The 23,621-nt window shown below is 41.5% G+C and overlaps 1 protein-coding gene across 1 annotated transcript in view; it reads left to right on the top strand.

Annotated features, from left to right (window-relative positions):
• The window catches only part of LOC121538584 (plexin-D1), an 81,806-nt gene that overhangs the window by 1,489 nt on the left and 56,696 nt on the right, over nt 1–23,621 (top strand). Inside the window, exons 2-6 of the mRNA XM_041846727.1 lie at nt 3,477–3,653; nt 7,555–7,686; nt 8,373–8,473; nt 22,710–22,839; nt 23,421–23,598. Of these exons, the coding sequence (XP_041702661.1) occupies nt 3,477–3,653; nt 7,555–7,686; nt 8,373–8,473; nt 22,710–22,839; nt 23,421–23,598 (718 nt within the window). The remainder of the gene's footprint in view (nt 1–3,476; nt 3,654–7,554; nt 7,687–8,372; nt 8,474–22,709; nt 22,840–23,420; nt 23,599–23,621) is intronic.

Genomic DNA, 23,621 nt, shown 5'->3' with positions numbered 1-23,621 from the left:
TATTTAATATTATTTGATTTAGATAAATTTAGGAGCCACACTTATGCATGGAACGCGCTGTAGAAAAAAATATCCGAAATATGTGGGTTTATTGGACTTGCTACTACAGGCCTGAATAAATACATCTTCAAAATATGTTGATTTTGGCAACAGACAGTTTTAATAATGAATCACCCCGTATCATTTCTGTGGGAAAAGTTCCCTTGTCAGGAGCGCGCCCAGGTCCGTGATTGTGTGAAGGATCTGGTTATGGGAACCGTGCGGGGTAGGCTACTTCTGTTAAACTCTCATCCACGCCAGTGCATTCAAGCTTTCGGCCTCTACTGGAGACATAGAATGGACTTTTGGTTTTTTAAAGTAAACATTCGTTTATCGTCAATACTCAACAACTTTTTTAATTAAATGTAGGGTAACATTATTATTTTTCCACTGGGCAAACTGATTCGTTCTCTACGAAATGGTAGTATCATAGGCCATAATCATAATCGAGGTTAATCAGTATACAATGTGTTTATTGTGTCAAATAACATAACACATGCTCTTAGATTAGGCCTATTTTATTTTTTAAGAAGGAAACATTTTTACGTACATAATTCAAGAAGAAAAGTGTCTACTTATTACCTTATAGGTCATATCTATAAAGGCTATGACTTTCACACTAAATCCCCTCTCATTATTTAAAGGACCCCTATTACTCAAACAAAGTGTCTCATAAAATGTCTTTATGCCTCTCGCCGCTTTTGAGGAATGCTGTGAAATTCCATCCTCTCATTGTGGTGAGGCAGGTCTCCGGTCTTTTCGAGACCATTGCGTTGTCAGTCAGGTCGTAAAGATGCTACACAGCACATTTGCGGGTGTTCAAATCTCGGTGTTGAGGTAAAAAATGTTGTGAGTGAAATTTACACCACCTGCAGTGAATAAATGAAGTGTTATTTGAATCAGTTGAATCACTGAATCACAGTTGAATCATCACCTTGTGGTGTTGTTGTTACTTGACTGTGTTGAGTTAATTTCCATGAACTCTCTGAGTTAAAAAGACATGGGAGGGGCTCATTACCATATTTCCCAGTATGCTTTGCTGCAGGTTGCTTTTTAGAATAGTTAGTTTTAATATCTATGTTTCTGCATGCACATTGATTGATTAATTGGTCTTATAGCCTACCACACAAAGATAAATAATATACATTATTCTAAACTAAGCCAATTTGTAAGTGGTTGTTCCAGTTTAGATGGTTTAGGTAGTCTCATTTATTAATCTTCCCACATTGGCAGTCATTCTAACTGCCGTTGTGTGTGATTAAAAGTTCCAACTGTTGGCTATCCTAACTGGCTGGATTCCTTGCAAGCCAGAATCATATGACATGCCTATGTGGCCTGCAAACCCGGAGTTTCAGACCACTGTGTTAGGGTAAAACTAGGCTGTCGGAGTATGGTATTGTCAAAAAAAGTAATATAATGTCATAAATAATGTAATTTTTATGATAAAATATGAACTTGGTGAAGGTTATATGACTGAAAGCCATCAAATGCAACAATAATGTCTCTGTCACTAGCAAACCCAGTCATGGGTGGTACTGGTACCTCTAAAATTCCCTCGAAAGGCACCCTGGAAAAAAATATGCAAATAAGGCTTTACACCTAACAGTTTTAAAACCAGTGGAGAACGACTGCCCCCTCTCATTGAAGCCACGAGAGTTCAAAGCCGACCGTGGTACTGCAGGCATTGTTATCAGAAAACAGGATTCCCCCATTATAGTGAATGGAAAAAGGGCAATCTTTGTGTATGTTTTTTTATTTTTTTTGAAGACAATCATGCTGCCAATAATTACTTGTAATACACCAGATGTATGTACTTGAACTGATTATTTTAAAATCGCACACAGAAGAAGATGTCAGCCTGCAGTGGTCGGCCTTCAACTTCAGTTACTCAATGAGAAGGGCAGCACTTATCCTAACCTGCAACGTCACTTCCTGGAGTAGCTCAAACTGCATATGTTATGTCTCTATGAGACGCCATCTTAACCGACTTCATTTGGCTTCAAAATCCATAAGAGTCTAATGACTCACCCGTTTGTCAATCTAATTAACATAATGCAAAAAAAACAACATCAAAATCTGTCAGTTTAAGCTTGAGATATATATGTTTTGGGTTGCATGGGCTGTGTCTCAATCCACCGCATCTGTGGTGGAAAGTGGCATAGCTACATCGCTGTTTGTCAGACCAGGAGACATCTCGAAAATCAGTCTTCTCACAAAACATTTGTAGCGTCCGAAAGGCCTACTAACTAATATGACCACTCTATGGAAAGATGAGACTCGCAGGAGCACGATGGTGTTCGCCGTTTTGCTCTATGATCCCCACAAGCCCCACGGGACTCGTCTGAAGGCGGTACCGCAGATGTGCCAACTTCTGTCTGTAGCGTCCAAACAGTTTGGGCTACAAACTAATATGACCCCACTGTACTAACCTCACTCTCTGCCTGCTTCCTCCCTCTCTCTGTCTCTTCTGCTTGCTCCTGCATGCATTGAAGCCTGCCTCAGCCTCAACACTGAGCGCCACATCACTGTCTTTCTCAGAAGCCTGTAAAGCAAAGTTATTTTGAGAACTTAGTAGCCTATTTTTTGCTCCTGCTGAGGCGTCTCCATTTAACGTTAGCTTCTTACTTCATCCTTCTAGCTGGCTAAGTAATAGGCCTACTAGCCAGAGCCCTTCAACATTACTGCAATAGAAGTTGCTGCCGGCAGCTAGCCACCTGACTGACTGACATATCTAAGCGACTATTTACCAGTTGTGCACTCATTTTCTGAGAGTCAGTGTATGATTGTTTGGGGGATGTCTGGGAAAAGGGAAAGAGGATACCTAGTCAGTTGCAAAACTGAATTCATTCAGCCGAAAAGTGTCTTCCGCATTTAACCCAACACTTCTGAATAAGAGAGGTGCGGGAGGCTGCATTAATGGACATCCACGTCATCGGCGCGTAGACCTGACAGGAGACACGGGACGGTTTTACAATTGACTTTTGTCCGGCATCTTGCTAACACACTGTCAACAGCGCCGCTAGTTCCCTACTTGAGCCGACTCCGAGCTGGGGCAGTTCGTTTCACGTCTCAGACCCTCGGGTTAGACGTTTGAGAGACTGGTGAATGTGCTGATAAAAAGGCAAATCCTGTTGCAAATCCAGGGGACACAGGCAAACATAACGAACAAACCACCGTTCATGGTTCCACTTGTTCGCAAAAGGCAGGCGCGATTAGAACCAATGATAAATATATACACATGTATACTCAAGAATATAAGAATTTTGAACAACGCTGGGAGCAATATTTAGATGTTGACCCGTAATTGATTTTCTTGTGTCCAAAATATATATTTTTATCATAATTGCCTGCCTGTCTCGCTTCCTGTTTAATGAGATATTTTAAACTGACTCAAAGTTTGATCATTGGCTATTTGTCTCTTTATTTCCATCTGTCAGCTGCAACCGGAGCAGCTGGACTGTGGAGCGGCCCACCTGCAGCACCCACTGGCCCTACGAAGGCCCTTGAGGGCCACACCTCTGTTTGAGTCCCTGGGCCTCAGCTCTGTTGTCGTGGACAATGTACATGACCACACCGTGGTGTTTCTGGGCACCAGCACTGGACGACTGCGCAAGGTCAGAGGAACTGCTTTATTGACATCCATTTTTCTTTCAGGAATATTCACATTTCCAAAGTAGAGAGAGCTGTTGTTTAGTTGTTATCCTTTTTTATTGTAAAGGAAGAAATATACAACTGCTAAGCCTACTACCTCACAGTCTAACTATGCTGCATAAATTTAAGAGCAAACTTAATGGGCCAGAGATATTCAGCCATTCTTTATTTCTGGAACTTAATTGAAATTATAAAAGAAGTAACAGAGAAGTGTCAGGTGTAAATTACGATAGATTGAACTGCAGGAAAAAGTGCATTTTGGAGGTAACAAATAAAGATGAGACATTGTTAACATGAGAAAATAACGTAGAAGTACTGTAGGTCTAAAAGGGTGCTGACATTCATTGTAAAGAATGGCAGATTTAAAATGCAAGGCACAGTAAAAATGAATGTTCTCATATGACAAAATGCTATGCAGGACAAGGCGAGAGCATCTGAGTAGAGTGAGGGAAAGTGTACAGAGTCAAGAGAATATTTGTTTTTATGTGGGTGACACACACACACACACACACACAGACAGACAGACAGACATATACACACATGCTGTGAGAACACACACACAGCACATAATCATGGGGTATGGGGTATGCACACTGGGTAAACACCAAACCACTTTCACTCAGTGGCATAACGACACAGGCAGACAACCCAAAACACATCCAAAACCTAAATATGCAATCAGGCCAGACAATTTGGACACACACAAACAAACCACCTTAACCACTACCATACATCCGGCATAAACAAAAAAAAGTCCATTCATCTCGGCAAGCCAACAGAAAGCTCTTTTACAAGGCCTAAAACAAGACACCCTCCAGCAACATATTTCTAATGTTGTAAAAGGTACCAGTCTAATGCAACAACAAAAAATACATATGAAAGCAGATGCTTTGGACAGATGCCTCATGTCCCCCCCTATGACCACATCTGGACACATAAAAAATTACTTAAAATAAAAACAGACTTTTTCATTCACTATGGCTGAGGTGGATTCATAGTTCATCACTTTATCTTTAACCTGAACCTTCACCTACCAGGGTTTCGGTTAGCCAGTAATAGCTGTTTTTCTGCCAATAAAAAATTTGAAAAGCTGATCAATAAAATTGGCCCCTGCCAATGGAAAAAATCCCATTGTGAAATAATGCTTTTTAGCTTATTCATTGATGGAAATACCAGTCGATGGAAATACATTTGACTGGTCATGCTTATCGGTCTATAGATTAATTTGTATAATTTAGTGGAATTAAATGAGCGGGTGTGTACAGTAGGCTAGGCTATATTCGTTATATAACTTATTTATCACGCCATACAGCATACAGATACAGAGCCTTTGAGCGGAAAATCTATCAGACAGCGCGCGAGCTGCTGCCACAGCATCTCAAACAGCAAATAGAAGGGAACGGAAGGCAGGCTTCATCAGCAGGGTTCATCAGCTCCTCAAACACCCCTTTGCAATGAGCTGGACGCAGTATGCATTTTGAAAACTTTTACTTAATTGTTTGAAACCTGAACATTTTACTACATATTATGAGGCATGTTCTAACTTGCTTCAAAGTAGCCTAGCCAATATCAGACCATATCCTTGTAGGCAATTATTTTAAATACATTTTCTTTCATTGTCTAGTAGCCAAAGGCACAATCCTAGTCATATTAGCAACCCATTCTAGTTGTTTCATATTAGATCTCCCCTCTTTCAGAATTTCTAACAGATATTTTCATCTCTGTCACATGAAACCGCTCCCAAGTGTGGTTTGCTTTTGACAGTGATGTTTCCCCTCTAATTGCATTATGGAAGGAACATTCGCACGTAGCCTACTGCCTTATGCGAATTGCTGCACTTATAATGTGAAGAAATAATAGTTTATCAACATTTTAAACTAAACGTTCTGATCTGTTGCATCAGACTCACTGCTTTTTAACTTTTTTAAATGTAGCCTTACTAGTTGTATGGATTTGGTATCTATCACCCACAACTGTCCCAGAGTCGGTTTGGAATAGGCTATTTCTTTCTCAACAAGCTGACCAATAGAATAGGTAAATTTTTCTACTATGTGGGATAGGCTAGTGATTTTGCTGTTTGTTACACGTCTTGTTGGCTAAGGAAAAGTAAATGTGGACATTTGTTCTAACATCTTTAAAGTGCACATCTTTGCATCCTTGACTTGCATGTTCTGTTAATGTGAATGACATAATCTAAATGTGATTTCTGTCATTCTGAGCACTGTGGGTGGACGCCCTAATCAGGTTCCACACCCAATGCATATGGGTCCGGTAAATTTCTCAAATGTCAGGTAAATTAAAATGCTGCCTGCGCCACACTTTCCTAAAGGAAACCCTGATGTGTGTGTGTGTGTGTCAATATGGAGCATGTTGTATGTGCCTGGGGCACACGTATCATGTCTGTGTGTTTTATGCTGTGTGTGGGTGCGTGCGTGTGCACATTTGTGTGTGTGTTTGTGTTTGCCCTGGGGGCCGCACTGTAACAGAGGGTAATGGTGCTGTTAGTGTGTGTAATGTGATTCTGTCTGTGAGCTTGGCTCAGGCTGAGTAGTACAGAGCACATGGGAACAGTGGTAGAGATTGAGTTAGGCCTCTGCTACTGGGGGTAGAAGACCCTCAATGAAGTAATTACAGACATTTTTAACGAAGTCTCTCAGCACTGTCTCTCTATTTTACTCTCAGTCTCTCTATGTCTCTATCTCTGTCTCTCTGTTTTCCTCTTTCTGTATCCGTCTCTGTCTCTCTCTTGCTCCCTCTCTCTTTCTCTGTCTCTCATTTATTTCCCTCTCACTCCACCTCCTCCCATCTCAGTTTGTCTTTCATTGTCCCTCTCCCTCTCTGTCTCTCAGTCCACTATCTCAACCATAAAAAGGGTCCTTTGATTATATTGTAAACAAACACACACACACACTATTCTCTCTCCCCCCCCACCACCACCACACACACACACACAGAGAGAGAGAGAGCTTGGAGCAGCTGAGTACTCCTGAGTTGAATAGAGTCTTTCATGTTGGGGTAGACAGACAGAGGAGAGGGAGAGAGAGGCAGTGAGTGACCTGCCAGTATACAGCAGGTGTTTTGTTGTTTGACCTAGCTGTGTCCAACCCATCTCCACCCCTCCATAGCTCCCTGCTATCTGCCCAGGTGTGTGCTATTGGGTGGCTCTATTGTGACCCTGTATGTTTGATCTTTATTGGCATGCCTGTGTGTGTGTGTGTGTGTGTGTGTGTGCGCGCACGTGCCTGTGTGCATATGTGTTTGTGTGTGTGTATTCTTGTGTTGTGTTGTGTTGTGTTGTGTTTAGTCACTAGAAAAGCAGCCGAGTCTGTAACTGTCACCAGAACAGTCTCTGGCTGGTTTCCTCAGGATGGCAGGATGTCCATAGAGCTGAGACAGAAACCGCAACGATTCACAACAACAAGCTCTCTCACTGTCTGTGTGACAGGAAGTCACATCCGTAGCATTGATTTGTCTGTGGTCTATGGATCACTGTGTGTATATGGGAGTATGTATGTGCAAGATTCCAAAGACTTTATCATTTTTGTAAAGAATTTTGTGTACTCTTGTGTACATCTTACAGTAATCTTTTAGACTGTGCCTTTCCTCAAGAAGCGCTTTGTTAAAGGCCTTAATATCATTTTAGTATTTTCAAAGTATGGAGGGTGAGTTGTGCAGGAGTGGACTGAAGTGCATGTTTGCTAAATCACAGCCCAGTGAAACTGTGAGATGGCCTAGTTAATGAATCTTCTTACGAATGAAATCCATCAAATAAAAAACTTAAATCACTGGTAATCATGACCTAAATTGTTACTTAACTTGTTACGTGTCTTTGTGTGTACTAAGCACTCTGCCTGTCTCCCACAGCTGACCCTCCTGAAGAACCTGACTGTGGCCAATCAGTGGGCTCTGAAGCTCCCAGCCGGCGAATCAGTGCACCACATTATGACCTTTGACCCCATAGACAGGAACTACCTCTACCTTATGACTTCTCACCATGTAAGGCTGTGGGATCAATACTCTCATCCATCAACTAGACTCAGTTAGACTGATTCATGTTCTCCATGACAATGGCATTGGTTTAGTTTGTTTGACATTCATCATGCCTTTCGTTAATGCATTTTTCTGGTTTTGCCTAGTGAGTGGTCATATTTTTTAAATGAAAAACAGATATTATTTAGCAGTTATTACAAGTTTCTGAATAAGTTATATTAGATCCATGCACTTCACATCAGATAAATAAATGCACATATTTTTTTAGATAGATAACAACTTTCAAGAGGAGATTTCAGCAGTCTGCTTTCTGTTTTTGATTTGACAAACCAAATAATGCTAGATGAGCAAATATGCATAGCCTTGTCGGATGTTTTAGGAGGATGTGGTGGCACCTTGTCTCAAGATGTTGTACGTTCAACAATGCACAAAGGCATGCCTATTCAACATCAGAATATGTTAGACAAAGAGTGAGAGACACTTGGCATGTGTCTGAAAGCCAAGCAACATGTTTCGCGTAATAAACGTGATAAGACCATGTGTGGTCAGTGTGTATGACAGTGTGCAAATGTACACAACATACTAAAAGAGAAAAGGAAGTGTGTATAATATACTATATATAATATACTATATATAATATACTGTATTATGTACAGTTTGTTGAGTGTCTGTATGTGTGGTTCTGTCCATAGCTCCTGAGGGTAAAGGTAGCAGCATGTGGACAGTACAGAACCTGCAGTGATTGTCTGGGGGCCAGCGACGCTCACTGTGGCTGGTGCACACTGGAGAGCAGGTAAGAACTACGGCCACCCATGTAAACCAAACAACCGACCAACCAACCAATCAATCAATCCTCACTTTAGTGAGCTGCAGTCGTGTAGTAGTATAACATGTTATACTAGTGAAATAAGGAGTTTTAGGAGACTGAGAGAAGAGGGACTGTGAGAGAGCTGATTATTGATGTTGGAGAAGTGAGGAGTTTAATGAGGAGTGACTGTGTACTTTACTGTAAGATTACTGTAAAAAGTGGTGTTGGAGTACAGTGCCTTGCAAAAGTATTCATCCCCCATGGCGTTTTTTCGTATTTTGTTGCATTACAACCTGTAATTTAAATTGATTTTTATTTGGATTTCATGTAATGGACACACACAAAATAGTTCAAATTGGTGAAGTGAAATGAAAAAAATAACTTCTAAGAAATCTAAAAAATAAATAACGGAAAAGTGGTGCGCGCATATGTATTCACCCCCTTTGCTATGAAGCCCCTAAATAAGATCTGGTGCAACCAATTACCTTCAGAAGTCACATAATTAGTTAAATAAAGTCCAGCTGTGTGCAATCGAAGTGTCACATGATCTGTCACATGATCTCAGTATATATACACCTGTTCTGAAAGGCTCCAGAGTCTGCAACATCACTAAGCAAGGGGCACTACCAAGCAAGCGGCACCATGAAGACCAAGGAGCTCTCCAAACAGGTCAGGGAAAAAGTTGTGGACAAGTACAGATCAGGATTGGGTTATAAAAAAAGATCTGAACATTTGAAAATTTGAACATCCCACCATCAAATCCATTATTAAAAAATTGAAAGAATATGGCACCACAACAATCCTGCCAAGAGAGGGCCGACCACCAAAATGCATGGACCAGGCAAGGAGGGCATTAATCAGAGGGGCAACAAAGAGACCAAAGATAACCCTGAAGGAGCTGCAAAGCTCCACAGTGGAGATTGGAGTATCTGTCCATAGGACCACTTTAAGCCGTACACTCCACAGAGCTGGGCTTTACGGAAGAGTGGCCAGAAAAAAGCCATTGCTTAAAGAAAAAAATAAGCAAACACGTTTGGTGTTCGCCAAAAGGCATGTGGGAGACTCCCCAAACATATGGAAGAAGGTACTCTGGTCAGATGAGACTAAAATTGAGTTTTTTGGCCATCAAGGAAAACGCTATGTCTGGCGCAAACCCAACACCTCTCATCACCCTGAGAACACCATCCCAACAGTGAAGCATGGTGGTGGCAACATCATGCTGTGGGGATGATTTTCATCAGCAGGGACTGGGAAACTGGTCAGAATTGAAGGAATGATGGATGGCACTAAATACAGGGAAATTCTTGATGGAAACCTGTTTCAGTCTTCCAGAGATTTGAGACTGGGACGGAGGTTCACCTTCCAGCAGGACAATGACCCTAAGCATACTGCTAAAGCAACACTCGAGCGGTTTAAGGGGAAACATTTAAATGTCTTGGAATGGCCTAGTCAAAGCCCAGACCTCAATCCAATTGAGAATCTGTGGTATGACTTAAAGATTGCTGTACACCAGCGGAACACATCCAACTTGAAGGAGCTGGAGCAGTTTTGCCTTGAAGAATGGGCAAAAATCCCAGTAGATAGTTATGCATGCTCAAGTTTTCAGTTTTTTTGTCTTATTTCTTGTTTGTTTCACAAGAAAAAATATTTTGCATCTTCAGAGTGGTAGGTATGTTTTATAAATCAAATGATACAAACCCCCCCAAAATCCATTTTAATTCCAGGTTGTAAGGCAACAAAATAGGAAAAATGCCAAGGGGGGTGAATACTTTCGCAAGCCATTATAGATTATGGTAATTGCTGTGAAAGGAGTGAGAATATAGTATTAAGAATGTGGGTCTGTCAGTGATGTGGGTCTCTCTCTCTCTCTCTGTCTGTGTCTCTCTCTATTATCTCTGTGTCTGAGGGCTGTGTTGGTTATGGCTGGGTGAAAAAAGCAGATCAACAGATGAGATGGGGGTTAGTGATGTGTTGGGCTGCGCTGGCTGACTGGGGCTCTGGCAGGGCTAACATGGCCAGGGGGCACCGAGGGGGAGAGAGAGGGAGGGAGACTGTTGTTTGAGGACTGAGGAGAGATTTATGTGACAGACTAACGCTGTCTGTCTATCTTTAATCTCTCTCTCACCTCTTTTTATTTTTTATATATATTTTTTAATTATATATATTTTAATTATATATATATTTTTTTATTAACCATCCTCTTCGGAGGATGTAGAGGTCTGTAATTTTTATCATAGGTACACTTCAACTGTGAGAGACGGAATCTAAAACAAAAATCCAGAAAATCACATTGTATGATTTTTAAGTAATTAATTAGCATTTTATTGCATGACATAAGTATTTGATCACCTACAAACCAGTAAGAATTCCGGCTCTCACAGACCTGTTAGTTTTTCTTTAAGAAGCCCTCCTGTTCTCCACTCATTACCTGTATTAACTGCACCTGTTTGAACTCGTTACCTGTATAAAAGACAACTGTCCACACACTCAATCAAACAGACTCCAACCTCTCCACAATGGCCAAAACCAGAGAGCTGTGTAAGGACATCAGGGATAAAATTGTAGACCTGCACAAGGCTGGGATGGGCTACAGGACAATAGGCAAGCAGCTTGGTGAGAAGGCAACAACTGTTGGCGCAATTATTAGAAAATGGAAGAAGTTCAAGATGACGGTCAATCACCCTCGGTCTGGGGCTCTATGCAAGATCTCATCTCGTGGGGCATCAATGATCATGAGGAAGGTGAGGGATCAGCCCAGAACTACACGGCAGGACCTGGTCAATGACCTGAAGAGAGCTGGGACCACAGTCTCAAAGAAAACCATTAGTAACACACTACGCCGTCATGGATTAAAATCCTGCAGCGCACGCAAGGTCCCCCTGCTCAAGCCAGCGCATGTCCAGGCCCGTCTGAAGTTTGCCAATGACCATCTGGATGATCCAGAGGAGGAATGAGAGAAGGTCATGTGGTCTGATGAGACCAAAATAGAGCTTTTTGGTCTAAACTCCACTCGCCGTAGGAGTAGGAAACATCATTCTTTGGGGATGCTTTTCTGCAAAGGGGACAGGATGACTGCACCGTATTGAGGGGAGGATGGATGGGGCCATGTATCGCAAGATCTTGGCCAACAACCTCCTTCCCTCAGTAAGAGCATTGAAGATGGGTCGTGGCTGGGTCTTCCAGCATGACAACGACCCGAAACACACAGCCAGGGCAACTAAGGAGTGAAGTAAGAAGCATCTCAAGGTCCTGGAGTGGCCTAGCCAGTCTCCAGACCTGAACCCAATAGAAAATCTTTGTAAGGAGCTGAAAGTCCGTATTGCCCAGCGACAGCCCCGAAACCTAAAGTATCTGGAGAAGGTCTGTATGGAGGAGTGGGCCAAAATCCCTGCTGCAGTGTGTGCAAACCTGGTCAAGACCTACAGGAAACGTATGATCTCTGTAATTGCAAACAAAGGTTTCTGTACCAAATATTAAGTTCTGCTTTTCTGATGTATCAAATACTTATGTCATGCAATAAAATGCAAATTAATTACTTAAAAATCATACAATGTGATTTTCTGGATTTTTGTTTTAGATTCCGTCTCTCACAGTTGAAGTGTACCTATGATAAAAATTACAGACCTCTACATGCTTTGTAAGTAGGAACACCTGCAAAATCGGCAGTGTATCAAATACTTGTTCTCCCCACTGTATATAGCATTCTTTTGGTGGCAAGAATTTTATATAATAATTTAAATTGAAAAACTCAAAGTATTGAATCAAGTGTTGTTTTTTGTACCAGTTCATAAACCATGTGCCATGGAATCGGTACATCGAAAATCTCTTCCCGTTTATTTTGCAACCTGTATGGTGCAGCTGTCAACATTTTTGTCCTCAAATGAAACTGGTATATTTTTCTATTTATGCCAATTCCTTTCAGCCAATTTGTATCTTTAATATATGGCAGACAAACGAGTCGTCTGGAGTAGGCAGTGCCACTAGTAAGTAAGTAAACTGTGATAGGACCAAAGAGTTAATCAGTGTGATTTTTCCATAAATAGACAATTATTTACCTCTCCATGGTTGCAGAATCTTATCTATTTTTTGCAAATTTTCTATTGAAATTGATTGTGGTAAATTAATTTGATTTTTGAGATATGAATACCAAGTATGTCTACTTCACCATCCGCCAATTTTATTGGTAAACTACAAGGTAGTGTAAACACTGTGTCTTTTAACGATCCAATACGTAATATGGTACACTTGTCATAATTGGGTTTTAGTCCAGAGAGGTTAGAAAAGTGATCAAGGTCTTCAATGAGACTGTGCAAGGATCCAGATTGTGGACTTAAGAAAAAACTTGAGTCATTGGCATACATTAACACTTTAGTTTTTATCCCCTGGATTTCTAACCCCTTGATGATCTTGTTGGATCTGATTTTAATAGCTAGCATTTCTATGGCCATAATAAATAGATATGGAGACAACGGACAGCCTTGTTATACTCCTCTTAAAAGCTCAATACTTTCTGAGAAGTAACCATTATTTACTATTTTACACCTAGGGTTGCTGTTCATAACTTTAACCCATTGTATATGAGATTAACCGAAATTAAAGTAATCCAGGCATTTTTTTATATATATATATATATATATATATATATATATATATATATATATATATATATATATATATTCTAGTCGTACTTTATCAAACGCCTTTTCAAAATCTGCCATGAAGACCAGGCCTGGTATCTTTGATGTTTCATAATGTTAAATTGTTTCAAGTAATTGTCGTATATGATTTCCCAGTGTATCATCCATGTAAAAAAAAACTGTCTGATTAGGATGAAGAATATTTGGTAAAAACTTTTTTATTCTATGTGCTATGCATTTCGTAAGGATTTTCGCATCACAACATTCCGATTTATCTCTCTCTCTCCCTGTCAGTCATTCCTTTTTTATTTAGTAACTGTTAGTTACGCTTTTCTTTTTGTCTCATTTACTCTCATCTCTCTCTGGCTCTAGTCATCCTTCTCTCTTTGGGTTCCCTTCTCCTCTCTTTGGGTTCTGTCTTCTTCCCTTGCTGTTCTCTCTCTCTCTCTCTCTCTCTCTCTCTCTCTCTCTCTCTCTCTCTCTCTCTCTCTCTCTCTCTCTCTCTACAAAAGCGCGTTGATTGTGATGATAATGGTGGTGGGAGGGAGAGTGCACACTGGCTCCTTTGACAAGAAAATGTCAAAGTGTGTATCTGTGCACATGTCAGTGTGACTTTGTGCCTGTGTTTGTGTGTGTATGCATATGTGCGTGCCTGTGTCTCTTTGAGTCTGAGTGTGTGTGTGTGTGTGTGCGCTTTTCTGTGTGTCTCTTTGTATGTGTGATTGTCTTTGTCTGTGTTCGTGTGTGTGTCTGTGTGAGTGAGTGAGTGAGTAAGTGAGTGAGTGAGTGAGTGAATGAGTGAGTGACTGTGTGTGTGTGTGCGTGCGTGCGTTTGTGTGAGAGTCCTAGGTTTGTGTGTAGTGGTGTGTTTGGGCGGTCACTCTGGACTGCTGCTGGTGGTATGGCCCAGGGCCCAGGGCTGGAGGGCAGATGTACCCAGGAAGGGGGGCTGTTCATAGGGCATCAGGGGTCGGTGTCTGGGGGTGGATGGTCCTCTCCGTCACCTCTCTGATACACACACACTCAAACATAATGGGTGCTGGAGAATTATCTCATCACTGTAGAATCTGCTCCTGTCTGTGTGTGTGTCAGCACTCTGTCTATATGCCTTTGTATCATGTGGCTTTCTCTCTGTAAGTGTCTGTGTTTTACAGTAGGCATGTGTGTTATTCTGCCTGTGATTATGCGTTCTTTGTCTACTGTATGTCTCTGTGAGTGTGTGTGTGTTCAAATGTTTGTGTGTATGCATGTGTCTTAGTGTCTGTATCTGTACCTGGGTGTTGGGTTTTTGCTGTCTGTGATTGTGTATTTGTCTGTCTGTGTGTCTGTGTGTCTGTCTGTGGGTCTGTTTCTGTCTGTCTGTGGGTCTGTGTCTGTCTGTCTGTCTGTCTGTCTGTCTGTCTGTGTGTGTGGGTCTCTCTGTATACTGTATCTGTCTATGTGTGAGAGAGATCTATGTTTTAAGATGTTTAACATTCTTCTTATCAGAACTTATCTTCCTTTTCACCTGCCAGACACACAGACACTTGGTGAGGAATGAGCTTCTCTACTCAGCTCATATTTTGGCTGCTTTTGTTAACTCAGTTTAGCTTACATTTTTATTCAATCACTTTGGTGCAATTTTCACAAGAACAGTGCATTCTGAAATTATTCATAACCCTTGACTTATTCCACATTTCATTGTGTTACAGCATTAATAAAAAATTGATTCAATTGATTTTTCTCTCTCACCCTTCTACACACAATACCCCATTATGACAGTGACAACATGTTTTAAGACATTTTTCGAATTTATTGAAAATGAAACACAGAAATATCTCATTTCCATACACTATACAGTGAGGGAAAAAAGTATTTGATCCCCTGCTGATTTTGTACGTTTGCCCACTGACAAAGACATGATCAGTCTATAATTTTAATGGTAGGCTTATTTGAACAGTGAGAGACAGAATAGCAACAAAAAAATTCAGAAAAACGCATGTCAAAAATGTTATAAATTTATTTGCATTTTAATGAGGGATATAAGTATTTGACCCCTCTGCAAAACATGACTTAGAACTTGGTGGCAAACACTTGTGGCAATCACAGAGGTCAGACGTTTCTTGTAGTTGGCCACCAGGTTTGCACACATCTCAGGAGGGATTTTGTTCCACTCCTCTTTGCAGATCTTCTCCAAGTCATTAAGGTTTCGAGCCTGACGTTTGGCAACTCGAACCTTCAGCTCCCTCCACAGATTTTCTATGGGATTAAGGTCTGGAGACTGGCTAGGCCACTCCAGGACCTTAATGTGCCTCTTCTTGAGTCACTCCTTTGTTGCCTTGGCTGTGTATTTTGGGCCATTGTCATGCTGGAATACCCATCCACAACGTATTTTCAATGCCCTGGCTGAGGGAAGGAGGTTCTCACCCAAGATTTGACGGTACATGGCGCCGTCCATCGTCCCTTTGATGCGGTGAAGTTGTCCTGTTCCCTTAGCAGAAAAACACCCCCAAAGCATAATGTTTCCACCTCCATGTTTGACGGTGGGGATGGTGTTCTTGGGGTCATGGGCAGCATTCCTCCTCCTCCAAACACGGCGAGTTGAGTTGATGCCAAAGAGCTCGATTTTGGTCTCATCTGACCACAACACTTTCACCCAGTTCTCCTCTGAATCATTCAGATGTTCATTGGCAAACTTCAGACGGGCCTGTATATGTGCTTTCTTGAGCAGGGGGAACTCCGGGCGCTGCAGGATTTCAGTCCTTCACGGCATAGTGTGTTACCAATTGTTTTCTTGGTGACTATGGTCCCAGCTGCCTTGAGATCATTGACAAGATCCTCCCGTGTAGTTCTGGGCTGATTCCTCACCGTTCTCATGATCATTGCAACTCCACGAGGTGAGATTTTGCATGGAGCCCCAGGCCGAGGGAGATTGACAGTTCTTTTGTGTTTCTTCCATTTGCGAATAATCGCACCAACTGTTGTCACCTTCTCACCAAACTGCTTGGCGATGGTCTTGTAGCCCATTCCAGCCTTGTGTAGGTCTACAATCTTGTCCCTGACATCCTTGGAGAGCTCTTTGATCTTGGCCATGGTGGAGAGTTTGGAATCTAATTGACTGATTGCTTCTGTGGACAGGTGTCTTTTATACAGGTAACAATATGAGATTAGGAGCACTCCCTTTAAGAGTGTGCTCCTAATCTCAGCTCGTTACCTGTATAAAAGACACCTGGGAGCCAGAAATCTTTCTGATTGAGAGGGGGTCAAATATTTATTTCCCAAATATTTATTTCCCATTTTTGACATGCGTTTTTCTGGATTTTTTTGTTGCTATTCTGTCTCTCACTGTTCAAATAAACCTATCATTAAAATTATAGACTGATCATTTCTTTGTCAGTGGGCAAATGTACAAAATCAGCAGGGGATCAAATACTTTTTTCCCTCACTGTATATACAAAAGTATGTGGACAACCTTCAAATTAGTGGAGCAAAAACGGCTTAGCCACGAAGTGGTAGGCCACACAAGCTCACAGAATGGGAACGATGAGTGCTGAAGTGCGGAAAAATCGTCTGTCCTCGGTTGCAACACTCACTACCAAGTTCCTGACTGCCTCTGGAAGCAACGTCAGCACAATAACTGTTCGTCGGGAGCTTCATGAAATGGGTTTATATGGCTGAGCAGCCGCACACAAGCCTAAGATCACCATGCGCAATGCCAAGCGTCGGCAGGAGTTATGTAAAACTCGCCGCCATTGGACTCTGGAGCAGTGGAAGCGCGTTCTGTGGAATTATGGATCACGCTTCACCATCTGGCAGTCCAATGGATGAATCTGGGTTTGGCGGATGCCAGGAGAACGCTACCTGCCCAAATGCATAGTGCCAACTGTAAAGTTTGGTGGAGGAGGAATAATGGTCTGGGGCTGTTTTTCATGGTTTGGGCTAGACCCCTTAGTTCAGCGTGAAGGGAAATCTTAACGCTACAGCATACAATGACATTCTAGACGATTCTGTGCTTCCAACTTTGTGGCAACAGTTTTGGGAAAGGACCTTTCCTGTTTCAGCATGACAATGCCCCCATGCACAAAGCGAGGTCCATACAGAAATGGTTTGTCGAGATCTGTATGGAAGAACTTGACTAGCCTGCACAGAACCCTGACCTCAATCCCATCAAACACCTTTGGGATGAATTGGAACGCCGACAGCGAGCCAGACCTCACTAAAGCTCTTGTGGCTGAACGGAAGGAAATACCCGCAACAATGTTCCAACATCTAGTGGACAACCTTTTCAGAAGAGTGGAGGCTGTTATAGCAGCAAAGGAGGGACCAACTCCATATTAATGCCCATGATTTTGGAATTAGATGTTCGTCGAGCAGGTGTTCACATACTTTTGGTCATGTAGTGTAAGTAGGCCTATTCACACCCCTGAGTCAATACATGTTAGAATCACCTTTGGCAGCGATTACAGCTGTGAGTCTTTCTGGGTAAGTCTTTAAGAGCTTTGCACACCTGGACTGTACAATATTTGCCCATTATTCTTTTAACAATTCTTCAAGATCTGTGAAATTGGTTGTTGATCATTGCTAGACAACCATTTTCAAGTCTTGCCATAGATTTTCAAGCAGATTTAAGTCAAAACTGTAACTCCGCCACTCAGGAACATTCACTGTCTTCTTGGTAAGCAACTCCAGTGTAGATTTGGCCTTGTGTTTTAGGTTATTATCCTGCTGAAAGGTGAATTCATCTCCCAGTGTCTGGTGGAAAGCAGACTGAACTAGGTTTTCCTCTAGGACTTTGCCTGTGCTTAGCTGTGCTTTTTTATCCTGAAAAACTTCTCAGTCCTTAACGATTACAATCATACCCATAACATGATGCAGCCACCACTATGCTTGAATATATGAGTGGTACTCAGTAATGTGTTGTATTGGATTTGCCCCAAACATAACACTTTGTATTCAGGACAAATAATGAATTGCTTTGCCACATTTTTGCAGCATTACCTTAGTGCCTTGTTGCAAACAGGATGCATGTTTTGTAATATTATTTATTGTACATGCTTCCTTCTTGTCACTCTGTCAATTAGGTTAGTAATTGTGGAGTAACTACAATGTTGTTGATCCATCCTCAGTTTTCTCCTATCACAGCCATTAAACTCTGTAACTGTGTTCAAGTCACCATTGGCTTCATGGTGAAATCCCTGAGCGGTTTCCTTCCTCTCCGGCATCTGAGATAGGAAGGACACCTGTATCTTTGTAGTGACTGGGTGTATTAATACACCATCCAAAGTGTAATTAATAACTTTACCATGCTCAAAGGGATATTAATGTCTGTTTTTTTATTTTGACCAATCTACCAATAGGTGCCCATTTTGTATTAATTTGTAAACATTAAAAAATATATAATTCCTCTTTGACCTTAATGGGTATTGTGTGTAGGCCAGTGAAAAGAAAATCTAAATGTAATCGATTTTAAATTCAGGCTGTAACACCAGAAAATGTGGAAAAAGGCTTTCTGAAGGCACTGTATTTGGTACATTTTCACAACTCTAAGCACAAAAATCTAAACAGATAATCAGAATGGCTCATGTTTCAAAACTCTAAGCACATTTTCAATTGACCGAGTACAACAAACAAATTCACAAAGTCACATGTTCACTATACCAAATCACTCTTTCAATTTGGATACATATTCAATCTAAGTATGTGCTTTTCAAAATGCACTATTCACTTTACATTTTACATGATTCTCTTGTCATTTGTTAACAATGCAATTAACTATCACTTAATCTTCTCAGAACGGATAACTACAAAACATTAGGAACACCTGCTCTTTCCATGACATATTGAATTGAATTGAATTTATTTTGGGTAACAGACATATACAACAAAATGTACAATGTGGACCCAGAGGATATCACTTGAAGGTATTAATTAAAACGCTTGTTTCCAAAGTGTTCCTCGATGGCAAAAACAATAACATATATAATGATTAAAAGTCAAGACAAAATTACAAACAACCATAAATACATTCATTTATATTGACATCCAAAAAATTGCACTATTCACTGCACTTTTCCCTAACCTTAAAAATCAACCATATTAATTTCACATAAAAACAATATATTCATTGCACATCATACCTATCATTCAAATAAATACAAAGCAGGTGCAACTCAATATTAGGAAGGTGTATTTCTAGATGAAACACTGATTAAGTTTGGTGAAAAAGTGACTGTATGATTTTGTGTGTTGTACTATTGAAAATATGCTTAGAGTTTTGAAAACAACTGCCTTTTTGATCTGTTTTGAGTTTTGTACTAAGAATTGTGAAATTTTACCACATACTTGTGAAATTGCACCAAAGCGATAAAAAACTGTAAGGAGCTGTGTGTTTCCATTTAAAACCTGCCTGCTTTAGCAAAGTAGTTGACAGGTGATGACAGGCTGCTGATGTGGGTGGGTGTGTGTGTTTGCGTGCATGCGTGTGTGCGTGTGTGTGTGTTTGAGAGAGGGAGTTGTTTATGTATTTACTTATGTACATCATGATCACTGTGAGTGTGGTAGAGATGACAGATAGGGTGTGAATGGATTTTTTGAAACAATTTCAAAACAGTGAGATATGCCAAACTTTTCCTGAGCAGCACCAGGCGTTAACGTTTAGGGCTCTATTTTCGGCTGGCATTAAGGCGGCGTTAGTGTCAAACGCATGTTCGTTTGCAATTTTGTCCTGTAAAACTGGCGCAGGTTTGGCAATTATGCCAGGTTTGGCAATTCACCTGTGTTATATCAGCTTACTTGCACTCAGATGGGCGGGGTGGAAATATTTGAGGTGTGGCCTTAAAAACATGATCCAAAGTGCTAATTTCAGGCAGTGCTGATAGGGATATTTAAGAACAACCAAAAGCTGGTTTTAGCGGTAATGTAGTTGGTTATGGCATGAATTTTGACAGCGAAAATGCAGTCTATCCAGCTGTGATGCCCACTGCCCATACTGTATGCGCATGGAACAAAAGTAGGCCAATGTGCTTCTGGTGCCTGTATACTTCGTATTTAGAAACATTTCGTTGTATGTTATTAAAAACCAAGCATAGCCTCCCATCCTCTCAATTAAGGCTTTTTTTTGTGTCTGCCCAATGACTGTCGATAAAGGGTTTGGCTCCTGAGACCGCTTGGAAATACATCTTAATCACCAAAGCTTTATTAAAATATCAAGTTTGAGAGGAGTAAAACAGTGAGCTGACATTCCCTTTTTATCTATGCATTGTATGAAGGCCCACATTATTTTAGCCATGAAGGTCCCGTTTTGGATGTGCGTAAAACCCACTCCATCATGTAGGCTACGTGTCCATGCCCATCATGAAATGAGAGATGAGTACCTCGGTGAATGCCGTTGAACCTCGTATTTAGAAGTCATCTGTACCCTGTAAAAAATTGCTTAATTTCCATTTCGTATGTTCAGAACCCAAGCCCTCCCTTAGGCCTACTATAACGAAGACTGGTTCAACAGCAATGTGTGTCTTTTTTATCCTGGCCATTTTATGATGTCATTACATTTTACATTTATTTATTGTTGTTTTAAAAAAACTGCTTGTTTTTCGTTACATTTTATCACAACCAAACGTATTAGAATGATTCACCTTCCTGGTTTTATGGTGACAACGTCCGTGGCGCGCTTGCAATGCAACTTCTGGAGATGTGTGAATGCCATCTGATCATTAAGATGGTTCCGATGACCTTCATAAAACATAGGCCTATTTGGTAGCAGTATAACGGTGATTGGCCATTCTCCCTTTCTATTTATATTGGATCTTTGTCCAGCTACTGTGAAAAGTTTAGATGTGTTTAAAACCCTCCATAGTCTGCATTATTATGCCCATGGGAAGAAATGATGGTGCCTGTAAGTGTGACTATTGAAAACAAGTTGCTGTTTTGTTTAGAATTTGTTTAGAATTATTCATTCTCTTTTTAGGCCTTATCCATCATTCATTTAATATTGCTTGTTGACAACGTTTGGCATGTCCTTGCTCAGCCGTAATGCAATTTACAGTAGGCCTAGCCCCTATGTCAGTGTGAATGCTATTGAAGCCATGCAATTACTTAGAACAAGGTGGACTGCAAACGGGTTCAAGTTAACGTATTTATCAAATATAGATCGACATTTAGTTATTTATTTTCTGTAAGCCATTTAACAAACTATAACGAACTAACATTGGAATTGGAGTTGATTCCAAGGCAGTACATAAAAGACAGTAAATACACAACTTGAATCAAGCACAGATTTCGCCATGGAGCACGTTCTGATTGGCCAGTGAGGGGCCAAGCGTTGACACACCCACAACTTGTTCCAGAGAGGCTATTAAGTTTGTCGAAACTGCTTGTGTTGTATGACTTTGAGGTTGTTCCGTGTGTGTTTGTGTGCGTGTAGGGTATTTCTGTGGGATTGCAGAGCCATTCTATTCTTAGAAGAGCAGCTGACCTCATGGTCCTTCCTGGTCCCTTACCGCCAGTAGGACAACAATCTGGACATTCACTCACACACACAGCGATACACACACACAGAGGCACATTTAAAAGCATACACACAGCCGCTCGCTCGCTCACTCACACACACACCTATTTTAGAACAGACTTGTTAAAGTGTCAAAGGAAAGTATGGGTGCCAAAGTCATTACATGGTGATTATAACTTCTAACTGCTGTTCTACTGCTTGTGGCTGCTCCAGTCTAGTTTATCTATAGTTTAAGGTCGTTGTGTCCTTGCTCTATAATGCACTGCAGGAGTACTAGCTGTGCTCTGTGCTTAGGGACTGGTGAAGTTTATTAATGAAACAGTAGTCAATATATGAGCTCACCCTGCTTGATAAGCTCCCACTTTCTCACAGTCTGTCCCTCATACATATGCACAGATGTACACAGAAGCACTCACACACAAACACACACACACACACACTGAATGACTTGGCCTGGTAGCTCCTTAATTGAATTAACTGGCCTCTGATCTCGATGCCGGGGGGTTTAGGTTGTGATGGGAACATGTTTGACACCAAGTCAAACAGTGTGTTGTGTGTGTTGACCTGACTGACTGACTGACTGACAGCCCAGACCTCTCATGTGACACAATGAGATGATGAGTCTGATACGCAACTCTGTGGGAAACCGACCAGCCCACTAAATGCTGCATTGAGATTTAATGAAGACAGAAATCATAATATGTCCGCTTTCTGCAATGAGAGGAGAGCAGATGTGTGGAAACACTGAGTAAACAGAGTTTGCAATGTGGAGCTCTGTTGCTACTAGGTCCATAGAGGAAGCTGGGAGCTCATTTAAGAAGCACTGCTAGACAGTAGTTTGGCTATGAAAAACTTTCATTATGAGTTATCCCACTAGGCACACACTGGTTAAATCAATGCTGTTTCCATATAATTTCAATGAAATTACGTTGAACCAACGTGGAATAGACGTTGAATTGAGATCTGTGCCCAGTGGGATCTCACTATGAGATATCTTCCCATAGAGTAAGATTATAAACATAAATTACTAGAAAAGTTGGCTCCAATTTAAACGTAGTTACCCATGTACTCAATGTATTTCTATGTGCCCATTGTGCAGGTGTTCCATCCAGAGGGAGTGTTCCTGGGGGCCTCTGGCGCGCTCCTGGATCGGGATGGGCGAAGGTCCCCAGCAGTGCCCCTCCATGACTCTCACCCCCCCAGAGATCAGCCTGTCCGCTGACATCAAGGTACCATACATTACATCAAACATATTGTTAAGTGTATGTACAGTCGGTACATTATGAGGATCAGACACAGCATTGTGTTGGGTATGTAGGTCAGGTTGGCTGAGATAGGTCCAGCAGCTGTCCAATCCCAAGTCATCACTCAGGACCACAGGAAGCTGGGCCCACTGCCGTCTCCCCAAACAGGAAGCAGCAAGCAGGAAAGAGGAAGTCAGCGCCACAGCCAGGAAGGATCAATTCCAAAGACAATAGAGTGGAGTTCAGTGTAGCATGTTACCATATATCACTGGCCTCTCCAACTACTGTCTCTACAGCTATGTCATCTTCCTCTCTGTCTGTCGCTCTGACTATTCATACCCCCCTCGTCTCCCACATATTGAAATGAGTTCAGTGAGATTGACAGACAATGAAGTGTGATGTTCCTCAGTGTTGTGATCCCAGTATAGATCTCTCATGTCTCTCGTCACGCAACAGTATGTTTAGATCCAAGTTTACTATGCCATCTGTCTTTTGGAGACATAAAGATTTCTCTCTCCCTCTCTTTCCTTGCCTCCAACCCCCTCACCCCTCCTTCTCTCCACCAGGATGTGGGGATTCTGATAAACGGCAGTGTCCCTGATCTGGTTGGTTCGCGGGTGGAATGTGACTATGGATTGGGCGTTGCCACGGCAGCCACGGTGCACCTGGACTACGGCCCAGCCCAGATTCAGACCTGCCCCCTACTGCCTCGGGAGAGGTACCCCAACATCCCCCCTGGCAGAGGTAAGGGTTACATATACTACTGG

The sequence above is a fragment of the Coregonus clupeaformis genome, chromosome 24 (assembly GCF_020615455.1).
Source record: "Coregonus clupeaformis isolate EN_2021a chromosome 24, ASM2061545v1, whole genome shotgun sequence".
Lineage (NCBI taxonomy): Eukaryota > Metazoa > Chordata > Actinopteri > Salmoniformes > Salmonidae > Coregonus > Coregonus clupeaformis.
The sequence above is the reverse complement of the archived record's forward strand: the minus strand, read 5'-3'. Positions and strand labels throughout refer to the sequence as shown.